A 20,353-nucleotide genomic window follows, 5' to 3' on the forward strand; every position below is an offset into this window, starting at 1 on the left:
TTCTTATTCTCCAATTAATAATAAGAATTTGATTCCTTTTGCTACTATTCATTCTGATGTTTGGGGTCCTACTAAAACTGTCTCTCTTTCTGGTTATAGATGGCTTGTGACCTTTATTGATTGTTGCACTAGATTGACTTGGGTTTATTTGATGAAAACAAAAAATGAAGTTTTTTCGTGTTTTCAGAACTTCCATAAAATGATTTGTACTCAGTTTGATGCGCATGTTAAAATCCTAAGAACTGATAATGGTACTGAATACATGAATGCAGTTTTTCGTACCTATTTAGATTCTAATGGTATTATACATCAGACTAGTTGTGTCAATACTAATGCTCAAAATGAAGTAGCGGAAAGGAAAAATAGGCATTTACTGGAAGTAGCTAGGTCCCTTATGTTCACTATGAATCTTCCCAAACCATATTGGGGGGATGCTATTTTGACTGCTGCTTACCTTATCCATCGTATGCCTCTTCGTACTTTAAATTTTGAAACTCCATTAGAGGTTCTTCAAGGAAAAACTCTTATATTGTACCTCCTAAAGTCTTTGGATGTGTTTGCTTTGTTCATCAGAATGGTCTCAGCAAATTAGATCCTAGAGCCTTGAAGTGTGTGTTTGTTGGTTCTTCTACTACTCAAAAAGGATACAAGTGTTATCATTCTTCTTCTAGGAAATACTTTGTGAGTATGGATGTTACCTTTCGGGAGTTTGAATCTTATTTTTCTTCCCAATCACCTCTTCAGGGGGAGAAATATGAGATGGAAGAGGTGACGGATGACATTTCTTTCCAGGGGGAGATTCCTGTAGACATAGATAGTAAGAGAGAGCAACCACCCAAATCTCTAAGAAGATTGGATAGACCTGATTTGAAAACCTACACACGGCGGACTAATACAGATACAACCATAGAGCATGAGACCTCTGATTGACCATGCTCTCCAATTTCAGTCCCTGAAGATGCAGAAGAATAAGACCTTGGGGAGTCTTTTTTAATTTTTGTTACTTTTGATCCTAATTTTGATTCCAGTCCTTCTGACAATGACCTTAATATTCCTATTGCTCTTAGAAAAGGAGTTAGAATATGCACTAAACATCCCATCTCCCATTTTATCTCCTATAATGCTCTGTCCCCTTCCTATAGAGCCTTTGTTTTGTCTGTTTCTTTTGTTTCTATACCGCAGGATTGGCAAGAGGCATTACAAGACTCAAAATGGAAGGCTGCAATGGTTGAGCAGATCAGAGCTTTGGCGAAAAACGAGACATGGGATCTTGTAACTCCTCCACCAAGAAAGAAGCCAATTGGATGTAAATGGGTGTTCACAGTTAAACATAGGGCAGATGGTTCAATTGAGGTACAAGGCTAGATTGATAGCGAGAGGATTCAGTCAGATCTATGGAGTTGATTATCAGGAAACATTTGCCTTTGTAGCTAAGATGAACATAATCAGAATTTTGTTGTCTTGTGCAGTCAATCTTGACTGGGAGTTACATCAATTTGATGTTAAAAATGCTTTTCTACATAGTGATTTGAAAGAAGAGGTGTATATGGAGATTCCTCCTAGATTTGATGATGACCAAACCAGAGGAAAAGTTTGCAAGCTGAAAAAGTCATTATATGAGCTGAAACAATCACCAAGAGCATGGTTCAAAAGGTTTAGTAAAGCTATGCTTTCTTTTGGGTATATTCAGAGCGATGCTGATCATACTTTGTTCATTAAACATTATGAAAGTAAGATCACATTGCTTATTGTTTATGTTGATTGTATAGTGATGACTGGAAATAATGAAGAAGAAATGACTCACTTGAGAAATTTGTTAGCTAGGGAGTTTGAGATTAAGGATTTGGGAAAGTTGAGATATTTCCTTGGGATAGAAGTTGCTAGGTCAGAAAAAGGGATTTTTATTTCTCAAAGAAAGTATATCCTTGATCTCCTTAAAGAAACTGGTATGTTGGGATGTAAACCTGCAGAATCACCTATTGAAGCTAATCATAAGCTTCAAGCTGGAGTGGGAAGTTCAGTTGACATTGGCAGGTATCAGAGATTGGTTGGAAGGTTGATTTACCTTGCCCATACTAGACCAGATATTGCCTATGCTGTAAGTTTAGTGAGTCAGTACATGTGTGACCCTCGGGAGTCTCATTTAGAAGCAGTGCATCGGATTCTGAGATATTTAAAATCAGCTCCAGGTAGAGGACTTTTATTTTCTAAACATGGCCATTTAACAATAACAGACTATACAAATGCGGATTAGGCTGGTTCCCTTGATGACAGGAGATCAACCTCAGGTTATTGTGTTTTTATTGGAGGAAACCTGGTCACATGGAGAAGCAAGAAGCAGGCTGTTGTTGCAAGGTCCAGTGCAGAAGCTGAATATAGAGCTATGGCACAGGGAATCTGTGAACTTCTATGGTAGCACAGATTAATAGAAGAGTTAACGTTGGTTGAAACAACAAATATATCTTTATTTTGTGATAGTAAAGAAGTCATCAGTATTATGAACAATCCAGTCCAGCATGATCGAACTAAGTACATAGAGATTGATCGTCACTTTGTAAAAGAAAAGATAGTTAAAGGTTTTATAAGTGTGTTCTATGTAGCTTCAAAAGAGCAATTAGCTGATGTTTTCACAAAGGGTTTGCATAGCAAGTTGTTTCATCCTTTAGTTTGCAAGTTGGGTATGAGTAATATCTATGCACCAACTTGAGGGGGAGTGTTGAAATCTTTGTAATTAAAGTAAATATTGTGTTTCCTAGTTTAGGTTTATTCCTAATTAGTGTAAAGATTGTGTTTTCTAGTTTAGGTTTATTCCTATTTAGATTACTTCTTATATTGGAACAATTTTTTGTATATATATAGTGGAAGAGAGGTTGAAAAATATAAAAGAATTGAAACAAATAAAACGTATTCTTTCCTTTAATTTCTACATAGGTTATTTCCAAAAATATTATAAACGATAACTTGTTATTATTTGTTTATTTCTTTTGTTGTATACATGGGCAAACACCAACTGTTGCAACCTCACCAAATTTTTTGCAGGCGAGGATAAATAAAATTAAACTCTTGGAAGCCATGGCTGTTTTCTTTGAGAGGTGGGTTTTTACATCTTCTTAGTATGCAAATAATATGCTTTATCATTTAACATATTTTTGTCAACTTCTATTCAGATCTGATAGATCCAATGGAAATGATCATGGTGCAAGTGGAGAAATTGTTCGTCCATGTGGACTTTGCCAAGAATCAAATATGGTGCTAAAAAGAAATCGGGTAATAATTAGTTGATTCCCTAGTTACGTGGGAAACAAAATTATTTCTGCTAATTCTTGTATTTATCAGTATATTAGGTGTTGCCAAGCTCCTTTATATGCTAATTTAGTTCATCTTCTAAATTTAATGATGGCTTCTCATATGGTTCGTGGCTCTAGGTTTTTGCCTCTTTTCAGTGCACGATAATATCTAATGCAGTGGCTATAGTCTCATACTTCTTAAATAAAGTTTCTTTTATTAAAGAATCTGCATGAATAATGTACAAATTGGAGGATAAGCTATCGTCCAAGCCTAGTGAAAAAGAAGCAAATCTTGCTAAAAAACAAACAAATAAAAGGAATATTTAGATTGTAGAAATTTAAAATTTGCCAACTATATCGGATAATACCCAAAGGCAGTCCTTCAAGCTTTACTAAAAAAAAAAAGCCCATGATGAAGCCAAGAAGACAATATTATTCCTTCAAGGAATAAATGTGAAAGTGTGGTCGAGGATAAAAGTGCTTTTCTCTAGTTTAATAAAAAAAGTACAAGAAAAAAACACAAAATGCCAAAATATTTTGACATCCTTTATATTACCACAACCCCATCTACAGAGATGCTATAAAAGTCACAATTCACAAACACACAGAAATGACCTTATCTCTTGATTGGTGTGTTATTTATTATAAGCAGGTAAGAGCATTGGTTGGTTTTTTTTTGTTTAGTTCAGTTCAAAATTTAACAAAACTGAAATATTATATATATTTGATTGTTTGCTAATTTTGATTTATTTTCATGAACATTGAATTGAATAGATTAAATGGTTTTTAATTATATATAGGCTTAATGCTCAAAAAAAGCCTGAACTTTGTTCACTTTTGCAATTTTAGCCAATTCTTTTAGCTTTGACAATTGTAGCAAAAAACCTATTTTTTTGTTGCAATTATAGCTGCCGTTATGTATATGTTAAAAATTGCTGGCATTATAGTTAGTGGGATTAACGTTTTGACACCATTAGTGCCACATTACCATGCCAGATCAACAAAAAAAGAGTCAAATAACTTAAAATTTAAAAAGGCCTCAACTTTGGTTATTTTTACAATTTTAGCCAATTGTTTTAATTTTGACAATTGATGTGATATGGATTTATTTCTTTCTTTCAATTTTTCAGATTTTTAAAAATTATGTATTTTAAAAATAAATTATTTTGGGTTAATAATTTATTTTTTAATTTTAAAATTTAAGTTAAATGAAAAATATATAATGTATTTGTGAGTTATAATGTTATTTTAGTATTTTGAAATTAACTTCTTATTTTTGTATAATATCTTAATTATTAATTAAGTGATAATTAAATAATTAACTTTAAATATAAATTTTACATGAAATAGGCTGTAATTTAGAGAATCATCAAAGAAGATCTAATTACATGATTAAACTATAATTAATTATGCGTTAAGTATGTATATGCAAGTACTATGAAACAACTCGTGATATTCCCAAAATTAAAAAAGAAAAAAGAATTGACTAAAATTGCAAAAACAGACAAAGTTTAGGCTTTTTTTATCATTTAGCTTTTTTTTTTTGCTGATGTGTTGAAGTGTGGCTCCCACTAATGGCAACATCAGCAATTCCGTACGGACATAGGATGGAGGCTATGATTGCAATGGAAAAATAAGTTCACTGTTACAATTGACAAAATTAAAAGAATTGACTAAAATTGCAAAAGTGACCAAAGTTTAGGTTTATTTTTATCATTTAGCCGTATATATATGTATATAAACTTAATTGAAAAAACCAAAAACATTAGTTTAGTCGATTGCTCAGTAATCAGTTTGTGAGACTGAGAATTAGGCCTCATTAGGGCTATTTGCAAACATATTGAATGTTTTATTCTTAGAAATACTTGGATTTGAAAGTTAGAACTTGTTGGGAAATATGTATTCAGCTAGAAATGTCAGAATACACATAATAGTAAGAATTCAAAGATATTACTGTTTTAACTCCAAGTACAAAGATGACCCTAGCTTTTAAACCCCAAACTGAGACTAGTTTCTTTATATCCAGACTAGATGGTGACCAGTAAAACAACTTAGAACAAAAGGCATATATCCCAATGCCAAATTTTGCCACCCACAGAACAAAAGGCATGCATTTGCAAAGTTGAAATTATGTGGAAAGGCAACTGCTCATTCTACAGTTCTACTAAAATCAAATCCGTTAGGATATATGGCCTCACAGTTTTATTTGTAAAAGAAAGTGATTCAAACTCATAATACTGCTGATATATTCCCCCAAAGTTTATCTATGCTTATAGATAATATTTTGGGAATGAGTTCCATTATACAATTATTGTTTTTAGTAGGTTTGACACATTTAGTGTTGTCTTCTTTAGACTAATATTTTCATGTATTCTGCAGTCTCTATATGTTTTTATGGTATGTTACAACTTAATCATAGGCATTTTGTTTTTTTGTCTCATTAAACTGGCATGCTTCCTTGAATCAGGATGGCAATTTCATGGTAGGATGCTTGGGATATCCGCAGGTTGGCATACAAGTCCTTAAACCTATACAATTTTTTTTGTACATCTCTTCAATTATTTCACATGATATTATGTTCAATCTATGTAAGATAAGTAGTTCATGTATTACTATATTAAATTGTTGGTGTAGGGACAGCGTGAGAATGACTTGGACTTTAGAAATTAGGGGTAAAGTTTATAGAAATAAGTAAGGGGCCAGGGCTTAAAAATGTACGATGGCAGATTTGTTTTCTTTATAGTAATAAAGAAAAAACTACTAGCATCAAACTTTGTAGAGAAAGAATTTAATTACACGTCTCCTCTGAAAGATAAAAGCATAATTTGCTGGAATTTATTGAATGAAAACTTCATTATAAATCATTACAAGCATGGGTTTTTACAGGCACAAACTAATCCTAAACCTTTTTAATATGACTGCAGAACTAGTCCTCATCCTCCAAGGACTTGGACTCCCAGCATGTTCTTAGAGGAATACTATTATCCTAAACAACAAGGACGTTAAAATAAGACTTGAGATAAATATAATTACTCGCAAAGAAATTGGGACATATTTTCCACCAAAACAGGATCACAAAATTGTCTCTCGAACTTAAACTTCTTGACCAAAATTATTTATTTGAATATACAAGTAAATATAGCTCTAAAAGGATAAGAAATATACTATAATATCTGAATACTTCATAGATAATTGAGGATTGAGAATTTACTTAGATACGCTCTAGTTGCTTAGTGTTTTCAAGGGAAATTTTTACTTAGGTTTTTGATACAGAGCTAACTTTGTTAGCAAGTTTTTTTCTGGGGTTAGCTGAAAAGTTAATTTACTTGCAAGTTAAAAAAAAAAAAAAAGAAAGAAAGAAGAAAGCAAATTATGGGTAGTATGGTTTGTTGAAATCTTTGTGATTAAAGTAAATATTGTGTTTCCTAGTTTAGGTTTATTCCTAATCAGTGTAAAGATTATGTTTCCTAGTTTAGGGTTATTCCTATTTAGATTACTTCCTATATTGGAACAATTTTTTGTATATATATAGTGGTGTACAGGTTGAAAATATATCACAAATTGAAAGAAATAAAACATATTCGTTCCTTTAATTTCTACATGGTATCAGAGCCATTGCCGTGAATTTTTCGGCAACGGTTTCGGTTTGAAATAGGGCTGAGATACACACAGTGCCGCCGGGAGTGGGAGTTGGCCGTTACCGCCCAGCTCAGAAGGAAGAGGGACCGCCGATCGGCCCTCCGTCCAAGCTGCATCCCCGTCTGACCGCGCGCGTGTGCACACGTGCCTCCAGAAGATTTCGGCCGTTCTTTACGCGCCGGCGCGTGCGGCTGTTTCCGGCGAGCTCCGTCGACGTTTCTTGTTCCGACGAGCTCGACTTGTTGTGGCGATTTTTCCCCTACTGTTCTTCAGCACCAGTTTTGCGTTTGGAATTTTTTCCGTTTTTCCGGTGTTTTTTCTGCCACTGCTGGTTCTTCACACTTCTGTTTGAATTTTTTTTTCTGACAGTATGGGTGACGGAAAGAAGGTGGATATAAGTTTTCACTTAGAGAGTCCCTCACTTCAGATTAGTCCAGTGAAGTTAGATGGAACAAACTACCTAGCTTGGTCTCGGTCTTGTTTATTATTTATTGAAGCAAGAGGTTTGCAAGGATACCTTGATGGTGGAGCGACAAAACCAGTTTCGACAGATCCGGGCTTTAACAAATGGAAATCCGAGAATTCTCTTATTATGTCTTGGTTAATAAATTCTATACAGCCAACTATTTCCCGAGGATATTTGCTTCTTGATACAGCTAAGAAGATATGGGATGCTGCTTCATAGACTTATTCACAAACTGGAAACTATGCTCAGAGGTATGAATTACGACAGAAAGTTCATGAAACCAAGCAGGGAAATCTGACCATCGCTCAGTATTTTGCTGAACTTAGTGGGTTATGGCAGGAACTAGATTATTATCAAGACTTTCAAGCAAGATGTACTGATGATGCGACTCAAGTTCAGAAGTTGATTGAAGTAGAACGTGTGTATGATTTTCTAGCTAGCCTAAATAACGAGTATGATCAGATTTGAGTCCAAGTTCTTGGACGAGATCCTTTTCCACCCTTACGACAAGCATACTCATTTGTATGCAAGAGGAGACTAGGAGGAACGCTATGGTTCACAGATCTACCATTGACAAAGCAGGGCTGATTGCTAATTCTGCAAGAGAACATATCCAGGCTGCAAAGAACAGTTCTTCAAATAGAGATCAATTATTTTGTGACTATTGCGGTAAGAACAGGCACACCAAGGAGTTCTGCTGGAAATTATATGGACGCCTAACTAAAGGGCGTGGAGGAAAGCGGGTCAGTTCTTCTAGACCACAGGCACACATATCTGATAGTGGAGCTTTATTTGAGGAACCATCTACTGCTGGAAGCTTTTTTGATAAGGAGATTCAGTCCCTGAAACGATTATTGTCACAGCTTGATTCATCCTCAACTCAGACTGCGGCCTCCAATTTTGTTAATTCAGGTAATGCTTTTCTTACCTTTCTTGCAAAAATTGTAAAACCCTCTTGGGTTATAGATTCAGGAGCAAATAAACATACAACAGGCTCTATAAAACATTTCCTCACATATTCTAAATATCAAGGCACAGACAAAATTCGCATTGCGGATGGCTCCTTAGTACCAATTGCTGGCACAGGTTCTATTGATTGTACTTCCAATATTAAACTCTCCCATGTTCTTCATGTTCCCAGATTTCCTATTAATCTGTTATCTGTCAGCTTAATCATAAAAGCACTTAATTGCAAAGTAACTTTTTACCCGACTCATTGTATATTTCAGGAACTGAACACGGGGAGAATGATTGGCAGTGGTAGCTTGCGCGATGGACTGTATTTGTTGGATGACGTTTGTCGTTTTTCAAATTCGGGTACCAGTCAAGCTTTGTTAGGAACTTCTAGAGATCCTTCCGATGAAGTTATTCAATGGCATAGGAGATTAGGACATCCCTCTTTTTTCTGTTTTAGGACGTTTATTTACCACTTTGTCTGCTAAATGTGATTTTAATTCATTAGTATGTGATGCTTGTGAACTTGCCAAACACGCCAGGCATTCTTATTCTCCGATTAATAATAAAAATTTGATTTCTTTTGCTACTATTCATTCTGATGTTTGGGGTCCTACTAAAACTGTCTCTCTTTCTGGTTATAGATGGTTTGTGACCTTTATTGATTGTTGCACTAGATTGACTTGGGTTTATTTGATGAAAACAAAAAATGAAGTTTTTATTGTGTTTTCAGAATTTCCATAAAATGATTTGTACTCAGTTTGATGCGTATGTTAACATCCTAAGAACTGATAATGGTACTGAATACATGAATGCAGTTTTTCGTACCTATTTAGATTCTAATGGTATTATCCATCAGACTAGTTGTGTCAATATTAGTGCTCAAAATGGAGTAGCAGAAAGGAAAAATAGGCATTTACTGGAAGTAGCTAGGTCCCTTATATTCACTATGAATCTTCCCAAACCATATTGGGGGGATGCTATTTTGACTGCTGCTTACCTTATCAATCGTATGCCTCTTCGTACTTTGAATTTTAAAACTCCATTAGAGGTTCTTCAAGGAAAAAACTCTTATATTGTACCTCCTAAAGTCTTTGGATGTGTTTGCTTTGTTCATCAGAATGGTCTCAGCAAATTAGATCCTAGAGCCTTGAAGTGTGTGTTTGTTGGTTCTTCTACTATTCAAAAAGGATACAAGTGTTATCATCCTTCTTCTAGGAAATACTTTGTGAGTATGGATGTTACCTTTCGGGAGTTTGAATCCTATTTTTCTTCCCAATCACCTCTTCAGGGGGAGAAATATGAGATGGAAGAGGTGATGGATGACATTTCTTTCCAGGGGGAGATTCCTGTAGACATAGATAGTAAGAGAGAGCAACCACCCAAATCTCTAAGAAGATTGGATAGACCTGATTTGAAAACCTACACACGGCGGACTAATACAGATACAACCATGGAGCATGAGACCTCTGATCAACCGTCCTCTCCAATTTCGGTCCCTGAAGATACAGAAGAGCAAGAACTTGGCGAGTCTTCTTTAATTCCTGTTGATTCTGATCCTAATCTTGATTCCAGTCCTTCTGATAATGACCTTGATATCCCTATTGCTCTTAGAAAAGGAGTTAGAACATGCACTAATCATCCCATCTCCCATTTCATCTCCTACAATGCTCTGTCCCCTTCCTATAGAGCCTTTGTTTTGTCTGTTTCTTCTGTTTCTATACCGCAGGATTGGCAAGAGGCATTACAGGATTCAAAATGGAAGGCTGCAATGGTTGAGGAGATGAGAGCTTTGGCAAAAAATGAGACATGGGATCTTGTAACTCCTCCACCAGGAAAGACGCCAGTTGGATGTAAATGGGTGTTCACAGTTAAACATAGGGCAGATGGTTCAATTGAGAGGTACAAGGCTAGGTTGGTAGCCAGAGGATTCAGCCAGACCTGTGGTGTTGATTATCAGGAAACATTTGCCCCTGTAGCCAAGATGAACACAATCAGAATTTTGTTGTCTTGTGCAGTCAATCTTGACTGGGAGTTACATCAATTTGATGTTAAAAATGTTTTTCTACATGGTGATTTGAAAGAAGAGGTGTATATGGAGATTCCTCCTGGATTTGATGATGACAAAACCAGAGGAAAAGTTTGCAAGCTGAAGAAGTCATTATATGGGTTAAAACAATCACCAAGAGCATGGTTTGAAAGATTTAGTAAAGCTATGCTTTCCTTTGGGTATATTCAGAGCGATGCTGATCATACTTTATTCATTAAACATCATGAAGGTAAGATCACGTTGCTTATGGTCTATGTTGATGATATAGTAATGACTGGAAATAATGAAGAAGAAATGACTCACTTGAGAAATTTGTTAGCTAGGGAGTTTGAGATTAAGGATTCGGGAAAGTTGAGATATTTCCTTGGGATAGAAGTTGCTAGGTCAGAAAAAGGGATTTTTATTTCTCAAAGAAAGTATATCCTTGATCTCCTTAAAGAAACTGGTATGTTGGGATGTAAACCTGCAGAATCACCTATTGAAGCTAATCATAAGCTTCAAGCTGGAGTGGGAAGTTCAGTTGACATTGGCAGGTATCAGAGATTGGTTGGGAGGTTGATTTACCTTGCCCATACTAGACTAGATATTGCCTATGCTGTAAGTTTAGTGAGTCAGTACATGTGTGACCCTCGGGAGTCTCATTTAGAAGCAGTGCATCGGATTCTGAGATATTTAAAATCAGCTCCAGGTAGAGGACTTTTATTTTCTAAACATGGCCATTTTACAATAACAGGCTATACAGATGCGGATTGGGCTGGTTCCCTTGATGACAGGAGATCAACCTCAGGTTATTGTGTTTTTGTTGGAGGAAACCTGGTCACATGGAGAAGCAAGAAGCAGGCTGTTGTTGCAAGGTCCAGTGCAGAAGCTGAGTATAGAGCTATGGCATAGGGAATCTGTGAACTTCTATGGTTGCGCAAATTAATGGAAGAGTTAAAGTTGGTTGAAACAACAAATATATCCTTATTTTGTGATAGTAAAGCAGCCATCAGTGTTATGAACAATCAAGTCCAGCATGATCGAACTAAGCACATAGAGATTAATCGTCACTTTATAAAAGAGAAGATAGTTGAAGGTGTTATAAGAGTCTCCTATATAGTTTCAAAAGAGCAACTAGCTGATGTTTTCACAAAGGGTTTGAATAGCAAGTTGTTTCATCCTTTAGTTTGCAAGTTGGGCATGAGTAATATCTATGCACCAACTTGAGGGGGAGTGTTGAAATCTTTGTGATTAAAGTAAATATTGTATTTTCTAGTTTAGGTTTATTCCTAATTAGTGTAAAGATTATGTTTTCTAGTTTAGGGTTATTCCTATTTAGATTACTTTCTATATTGGAACAATTTTTTGTATATATATATATAGTGGTGTAGAGGTTGAAAATATATCAGAAATTGAAAGAAATAAAACATATTCTTTCCTTTAATTTCTATATGGTTAAAACTAGGTAAACTCTCATGTGTATTATTGTTTGTGCAATCAATAAAATTAGCTCCTTTTGAAGGTTCATTTTACAGAACCAGTTTTCTGTGTGCTGTGAGTAAATCTTTGCTCTACCATTTTCGCAACATGGACAAAATCTGAACCATAATTCTAAAATTCTCAAGTTTTTCGAATTTAAATTTTCTTAATTTCCTAGTCGGCATCCATTTTTATTCCTGAACCCTGATTTTATTAGTAGTCCAGTACGCATTTTGTTGCCTTCACTGTTCAACTTTATAATCTGTTCAGTCTTATTTTAGTGCATCTTTTAACTTATTCAAGTTGAAGTGTAGACCAGACATACATATAATCGCAATGTGAATAAAAGGAGGTTGTAAAGCATCAATTTCAATTTTGCAGATTAGTACTCAACCACATATAAATAATTGGACTCCTCTGTTGTCATTTATTTGAACCCTTACTTTATTGCTTAAAGTTCCCTCACAGCTTATCCTGCCATCAAGCTTCTTCAATATAGTTTTATTAACCTTTACTTCTAGGATTTTCAAATTTTAATTTTTGTGCGGTGTGACCTTTAAGTTTATAGGTTTCTTTGTCATTTTTGTTGCAGCAATTGTCCTATAGTTATGTGGACTCACATCAGTTTTTTGAAAACTGTTTATCTTTCCAGTGTAGGAATGCTATATGGCTTCCTGGACCCGTGCTAGAAGCCACCATAACCACCAATATTTGCAACAATTGCACTCCAGGTTTTTATTGACAATACTTGACTACTTCTTAATCGTTTTCAGCTATTCTCCATATCTTAAGTAGGTTTTGCTAAATTGTTGCAGTGCTAGAAGTCTCTCAATTTTCATTTGTATGTGAATATTAGATCCTTTAGGTGGCATGTCCCTTGTGAAACTTAGTAGATTAGAAATTTTTAGAGGTACAAGAGCATGCAGAAAATTTTCTAACAAATATGTTGGTCCTTTTTATGCTATTGATCTGATGCCATGAGACATATCTCATACCTTCTATTAGCACTCAGGCTTCTTCATCTTATTAAATTGTTCATGCAATAAATGTTGCACTTATGTTATCTTATCAGCATATATTTGTGTTGATGATGTTTATTTTTGCTTTCATGCTTGAAATTTTGATTGTATGTTAATAATACAACTTTCCTTTTAGGTCCCGTTTATTTGATACAGTTCAAGTTTCGGCAGCTTGAAATACCACCTGGCTTCAATGTCAACCATTTAGGTATGTGCAGCACCGTGAATTATTGGAACTTCCTTTATGTTAAATTTTCATGGACAACCTTTTGAAAAATATAGACTACTTTTTATATATACAAATAAACTGTTCTCATTTTGAAATTCCAAATGGGAACTCATTTTCATCCTTACCTCTAAAAATTTGCTGCTGTAGTATTAGATGTTTAGCTATCAGGCTTGTTACCTAATACTGATAATTGTGGTGAAGGATAATCTACAGTTGGCTCTTGTCCTTAGGGATAGCCTTTACAGTTTAGTTTGTGGAATTTGCACTAACAGCAAGTATTGAATGTCTTTGACATTGCGATCAGGTTGCATTGGTGGCTGTGATGAGACTCTAAGACAGTTGATAGAGATATGTGGAACTGGTTCCCGTGTACAAGGTCTGTATATATGTTTAGGTGGTTGGGCAAATTGGCTGTTCCACAATAATCTCTTACGCAAATGTGCAAAATCTAATTACTATTGATTATACTCTTACTCTCAAATTCACTGCTCTTAGCCCTTCTGTTTTTGGTTACTCATGCAGAAACAAAGCCACTATTTATGGAAATTGTTCTCCTGAAATTTTAACTTCTATTTAATTTGTTTTTCATTTTCTAGGCTTTAGTGCATAAGCAAAAATGGTCTACTTATGTATATATGTGTATTTTTTTTTTTTTTATGATGAAAGGGAACACTGAACTATTTGAAAGAAAATGACTCCCTAATTTTGAAGTTGGAAGGTATTTTTAGACTTCTAAAAACAAATTAGAAGGAAGAAACCCATGAAAAGATCATTTGGGCATATACACATCGATTCAGTGCCTATGCTACCCATTATTGAGCATTGTTGATTGCCACCAATCACCTACATCCACCACAAACCTCTTTTTTTTCAATTTCCTCTTTCATCCAAGTCAGTGAAAAGTGTAAAATTATGAAGTCTTAAATCTAGCCATTAGTATATGCTCTGATCATTTGGGAAGCCTTTCTAATTGACTCCTAATGCTAAACCAAATGGTGGAAATAATTCATTTTATCAGAAAATATTTTCCATGGACGATTTTTTTACTACTGAATTTGTAGGCAAAAATATCTCCAGTCTGTTGTTGAGGTAGTTGGTTAAGAGTTCTATACATATCTTAGTTAAGGAATGGGGAAGAAGAGTTTTATCCACAATTTAAGTCTTTGGAGGCTGATTTCCCTAGAAATAAGCGATTGCTGTTCTGATATACCATTAGCCAAAATGGCTCCATGAGAGAAAAGGGGACTTGTATCTAATAGATAATCTCCTGCAATTACCAAGTTAAAGTTTTAAATGCTTCTGAATATGTCCTGCAGCAAGAGGTAGAGCTCCAAATACAACATCCAGCAACCTCCAACAAAGTAACACTAGGCATGGTACTTGCACTCATTGTCAGCAAATAGGGCATATTTCAAGTGACTGTCCTTCACGACTTTCAGCTTCTCGACAGGCTCAGTCCCGTGGAATGAATCAACAGACTGGTACTACTATAAACTCTTACTTTAACCTGGTCCTTTAAGATGTTCTTAAGAGGCAGGTTTATTTTCTCAGTTGAATTAGCATCGATTACAACTTCTTGGAGATATCAACAAACACCAAACATGGTAATAGACATCATATTATTATATCTCATTTCGTGAGAATGGAATAAAAAATGACTTCACCATGGAGAGTTATTATTGACATTTGTCAGGGAGTATGCTTACATTCTTTTGGACAGTTTGACAGGAATGATTAACATTTTTAGGTCTCATTTTCTTTTACTTTGTCTGATCCATAATCAATATGAACCCTTCAATTGTTGGCAGCAGATTAGACGTTCCTTGCTTTGTGTAGGACCATAGATTTGGCTGTAAATGTAGTTTTCTCTTGTAGATGGGAATCATGCCCCTCTCTTCACCTTTTTCTCTCTTCTTCATCTGTCAATTTGAAGAATTCCCATCAGCTAAGACAAACATCAGACCAGGTAGAGGTTAGGCTAAAGATCTCATTCATCATGGACTTTTCGTCATTTTTCATTCTATTCGATGTTATCGATTCACTGCATATTCTTAATTGATAATAATTTTATCTGCCAATAGAATCTTGTGCAATTAATGATGTGTAGTTCTTATGGCACCTTGATGTTAGCAAATAAATCTAAAATGGAAAGAATGCTTGAACATGGAATGCACTCGGTGCCTAAGACGATTGAAGCAACAGTGGCTTAGAACCTATCTCATGGTTTCAGAAATAGCTTTGGAAAGGACAAGTATGGTCTTGTCTTAGTGAAGCTTTTGGGTATTTTTGACACCGGGCAAATCTCATTTTAAGCATTCTTTCCACTTGAAGTTTCTTTGTCTACATTAGCATGTCTCACTCATCACAGACTCGTTTGTTCCAGATGTCCTTCAATTGATGGATAAAACTGAAACTAATCTAAAAGTATGTGGAGCAGATTGATAAAGAATAAAATTGTGGAGGGTTGAAATATGGGAAAACTCTAGAATAAATGAGATCATTTAGGTTATGTTTGTTTTCAGAAAATAATTAACTTTTGGAAAATATTTTCTAAGAATATCATTTTTCTTGGAAAATATTATCCAAAAAACTTACTTTTTGTTGTTTGGTTGCAAACACTGAAAATTAGTTAAAAAATGTTCAAATTTTTAATTTATAATTTTGGATTATAAAAATTTGTATTTTAAGAATTTATTGTTAAGAGGGAAATAAATAAAAATGATAACGGTTTCTTAATGACTAGGAAATATTTTTTGTTGACTGATTTTCTTGAGCACCCCAATATGAGAAACTTTAGAAATGTTTGGAAACTAATGGAGCCTAGGACTTGACATTATAATATTTGGAAGAGCTGAACCATGGAATTAAACATCAGGAAATCTTGAGTTTTAAATACTTATTTCAGATGAGGGGTATTTGGTTAACGTTTCTTATTTCTTCAAGGGTCCTTTTAAGTGACATTGAGTTAATTTTGTTGGTTCTCTAAAGTTAATGTTAGTTGAAAATAATCTCAGAAGCCGCTATACTTTGTAACTGATATTGCTCTTAATTGCTCTCTGTGATGCAGGGGAATCTTCAGTTTCATGTGGGACATGTGGAACGCCTTGTCTTCTTCGTACGGCTAATACTGCAAATAACAGGGGCAGAAAGTTCTACTCATGTTCATCGCAAGGATGCAACTTTTTTGTGTATGCAAAACCTAAGCTTATGGTCACTGAATTTGAAATCCCTCTTTTAGTTATCTTAGAAAAGCATTTTGAGGGGAATCAGTTAATTACATTTTGCCCACTGTTTAGCAAAATAAATAAAAGAAAACCTATTTGGTACACATTGAAAAAAAGGAAAGGGACAAACAGATCTGAGCTGAATATTTATGAGAACTAGTTGATTTCCTGCACTGCAGATGGGAGGATAACTTGAACAATGGCAGCAACAGAAGAAATGCTCCCCATGGAAGTATGGATAACTCAGCATCAAACCCTAGCAGGAGAAGTGGGCGTGGCAGAGGTGTGCAGAGTGGAGGCCGTGGTGCTGATGTAACTTTTGTATCAGCCACTGGTGATCCTATTTCTGGCAGAAGATGCTATGTATGTGGTGATCCATCACACTTTGCAAATGCCTGCCCGAATCGTGTTTCCTGATGCAATCTGAGATGTTATGCATGCAAAATAGGTTGTGTACCCACCACCTCTATCTCTATTATCCTATAATTTGATAAATTTACAGCTTAAAATTTTCTATTTTGAGGAGTAATTTTCAGTTGACATAGAATCTTATATTCTCTTCCCTGTGGAGATAGGAAAACAGAAGGCCGGAGTAGCATTCTGCTGTCCGTTATTCCTGCATGATAGTTATGAAATTAACTTAATGAAAAGATTTGTACAGAAAGGAGCTGTGTTATTATCTCATGTTTTTCCAATTCATGTACGCATGTGATAACTTAATTTGGAAAGAGTTGTTTTTTTCTGTCATCTTTAGAATTAACTGATTATTATGACAGTTGAATTTATCAATATGCCAAAATCATTTCATACTTTGGATTGATTTGAACCGCAACCAAATCAAATTTTCTCCCTTGTGCACATGCTTGCGGCTGAAACTAATTTTTTGGTGCTTGTCTTAAAGTTGTTGGAGTCGGCTCTTCCTTGTATATATATTCATACTCTGATGATCTTCATGTCTAACTCGGAATGTGCTTAAAACAGAAACTGCATTTTACTACTCCTTTGGTTCCACTTTAATAGTAATAAATGACTATTTTACTTTGTTTCACTTTAACATTGGTTTTATAGTAAAATTAAATGGATGAAGGGTAATTTAGGCATTCTATTATGTATTTTTAAAAAATCAATCATGTTTTTTAATTTTTAGAAAAAGATGAAATGTTATTGTTAAAGTAGAAGGGAAGAGATAGAGTATTAATTATGTTTATGGCTGAGCATGATATGATAAAAAAAATTTAAACAAACCGAATTGAATCCAAACCCTCTGAAATTGTCACCCTACCTTTTGCCGCTGCTCGTTCACGTCACGCTGGTAGGGATTCTGTTTGATTTTTATTGCCAAACTTAAGCAAAGCGAGTGCCTTATTAATATGGCATTTCTTTTTTATATTTTCATCAGTTGGTTTTTTATTTTTGAAAACATATATATGGCACAAAATAAAATTAAGATTTAAGATTTAGATAAATTAGGTTTTATGATATTAATATTTAGGTTTTATGGTTTAGAATCTAGAGTTTATATCTCATAATAAATCCAGGTTCGAATTGTCACACCCGATCTGGCAAAGCGATTCTAAAAGGGTAGATAGAACAAAGCTTTTGGTTACCTTTTAGGATGATAGACTAGCTATGGTAGTAGAATGTGAGATTCATGAATAAATTGGATTATATATCGAAAAGGGAAAATTAATTATCATATGCGTATTTTGGTGGAATGGCTTAGAGAATTGAAAGAACTACAAGATTGTCTACTGGAAATCTTAGGATGAATGACCTTCAGGGAAGTTTTCCATTGGATCAGGACAATTCCTCTAGTGGTTGGAATCGGGTGGGAGACGAATCTCCCTTCCTAATACTTAAAAAAAAATCTAAAATTTGAAAAGAAAAAAACTAATATTAAACTTCTACGGTTTTTTTATATTCTAATGTATTTGTCTTTTTATATTAATTATTTTGATACATTTATGATGAGATTAATGGAGAACCTAAGTTATTGGTGCTGGATTCCAAGTCACTAAATCCATGAAGCTGCCTTTTCCTCGTGGGTTCCGTGGATTATTTTTTGGGGACAATTTTGGGGTATATGTATTTGTTTTCTTTTTAACAGGATTTAGGATAATGTATATGTATATGTGGAAATAATGTATATGTATATGTAAAGTTATTTATTTAGAATAATGTATATGTGGAAATAAAAAATAATAATGTGTGTGGACTTTAAATAAGTATTAATGTTATTTAAGAGTGAGTCTGCTTTTTACGTTAATTTTATAGTTATAGTTCATGTTTGATAAAAACTAACCAAATGTATTATATATATGTTCAATTCCTCTCAAAAAAAATACCGTGAAAAAGAATATTACGTTAGATTTATTAGCTACCAAGTATTCAATATTGTTTCTGGTTTAAGACAATATAAATATATAAAATAAAATTATGAATCCTAATAATAACTGATATTAAAATTAAAAAAAAAAAAAAAGACAAATAACTAACATGTGTGGAGATGAGTGATTCGACATTTTTTTTTTCTTTTAAATAAAGTTGAGAGTTTGATCCTTATAGACAAAGCAAATGCTTACTGGGAGTATGGGTGAGCAAACGGTCTATTCGATTCAAATCGAACCGAATCAAGATAAAAAATGGATATCAAAAGTTTTAGACATAAATCTAACCGATATTGAAATTGAACCAATCAGTTCGATTGATTTTGGTCGATTTTTACTATGTCAATTTGGTTTTAAGCTCAACTGATGAATTTCTATGAAATCGACTCAAACTGAATAACAAATTCAATTCAAATTGACTAACTTAACAAATTGTATATGCATTGAATAGCTCCTTGAACTGAATCGAAATGGATCATTTTGGTCTTAGATTCAGTCAGTGATCTTGCCACTCATAGCTAGGAGCGATCTGTGTAAGTAGGATTTAGTTCTATTCTATGAATAATATCTATCTGGTTAATACTCAAATAGCCACTCAATTAATAATTTTATTATAATTATTATTATGATAACGATTAATATTAACATTAAAAAAAAAGGAAATCAACTCGTACTATTAAAATAAAAAACCAAATACTATTCAATTAGAAACCCTAATAAACTCTAGTATCTAAACTCAATTAAAAATTCAAAAAAAAAAAGACAATATTTTATCTCTAACTTATCTATTATGTAAATTTATTAACTCAAAATAGAAATTCTATAAATAAATAAAAAATTATAGAAAATTATAGATATAAAAAATTAAATCACGATTATATATAATATATACAAGAATGCATAAATACATACACACACATATATAATTTTCTTTTTTGAGGAATGGGAAGCTATTTTTTAATTATTTCTTTTTATAATTTTGAATTTCCATTAGAATTAAATTTGAGTATTCGTTCTAGTTCAATTTGATTAAATTTTTTTTTTATAAATTGGCATTATTAATTTTATTTGTGTTCTCCTAAGTGACTAGAACTGTGAACCCCCATTTATAATTTCACATGTTTGATGGGCAAAATTTTTCCTCTTTAGGTGAGAGGTTGTTCTTAGTCTCTTACGTACTTTGTGGGCTAAATTAACCCATCTATGGGTTTGTACCCAAATAAACCGTAACACAGCCCGAGTGTGAGAGTCCTTTAAATTATAAAATAAACACAAAATTCCAAATTCCTCAATTTAAAAATTTCGAAATGAAAATGTCAATGTGATTAAGATTTAAGATTAGATCTCAGGTCTGAACCCACGTGAAATGAAGCTACAGCTACTTTTCTATTATTTACCTCTTTTTCATTTTCTTGTAAAATTTAGAATTTCAATTATTTATTTTTTTATAAATTGATTATTTTTTAAAATACTAAAAAATTTAAAGAAAAAGAATAAAATAAGAAAGAAAATACAACTGGAGGGAGAGACAAGAGAGAGAAACAAAACGAGAAAAAATGTCTAAATTTTATAAAATTTATTTTAAATTTTATCAGTGTTGGTGGATATTTATATATTATTTAAACTGTTCTTTCATAATA

General features: G+C 33.8%; 1 protein-coding gene across 6 annotated transcripts in view; it reads left to right on the plus strand.

The window, feature by feature from the left end:
- The window catches only part of TOP3A (topoisomerase 3alpha), a 48,139-nt gene extending 30,993 nt beyond the window's left edge, over positions 1-17,146 (plus strand). Inside the window, exons 16-25 of one of the 6 annotated variants that reach the window (XM_020682413.3) lie at positions 3,040-3,092; positions 3,168-3,267; positions 5,755-5,793; positions 12,507-12,585; positions 13,010-13,081; positions 13,407-13,478; positions 14,419-14,583; positions 16,170-16,290; positions 16,506-16,774; positions 16,910-17,146. In XM_020682413.3, coding sequence (XP_020538072.1) covers positions 3,040-3,092; positions 3,168-3,267; positions 5,755-5,793; positions 12,507-12,585; positions 13,010-13,081; positions 13,407-13,478; positions 14,419-14,583; positions 16,170-16,290; positions 16,506-16,743 — 939 coding nt within the window. In that variant the 3' untranslated portion in view covers positions 16,744-16,774; positions 16,910-17,146. Of the gene's footprint in view, positions 1-3,039; positions 3,093-3,167; positions 3,268-5,754; positions 5,794-12,506; positions 12,586-13,009; positions 13,082-13,406; positions 13,479-14,418; positions 14,584-14,977; positions 15,075-16,169; positions 16,291-16,505; positions 16,776-16,901 lie in introns of those variants that run through there. The other 5 variants (XM_012226576.4, XM_089719542.1, XM_089719541.1 and 2 more) reach the window with 5 other exon arrangements.
- The last annotated feature ends 3,207 nt before the right edge of the window (positions 17,147-20,353 follow it).

Source organism: Jatropha curcas, chromosome 3, assembly GCF_041381405.1.
Source record: "Jatropha curcas cultivar XTBG-Jc1 chromosome 3, XTBG_Jcur_1.0, whole genome shotgun sequence".
Classification (NCBI taxonomy): domain Eukaryota; kingdom Viridiplantae; phylum Streptophyta; class Magnoliopsida; order Malpighiales; family Euphorbiaceae; genus Jatropha; species Jatropha curcas.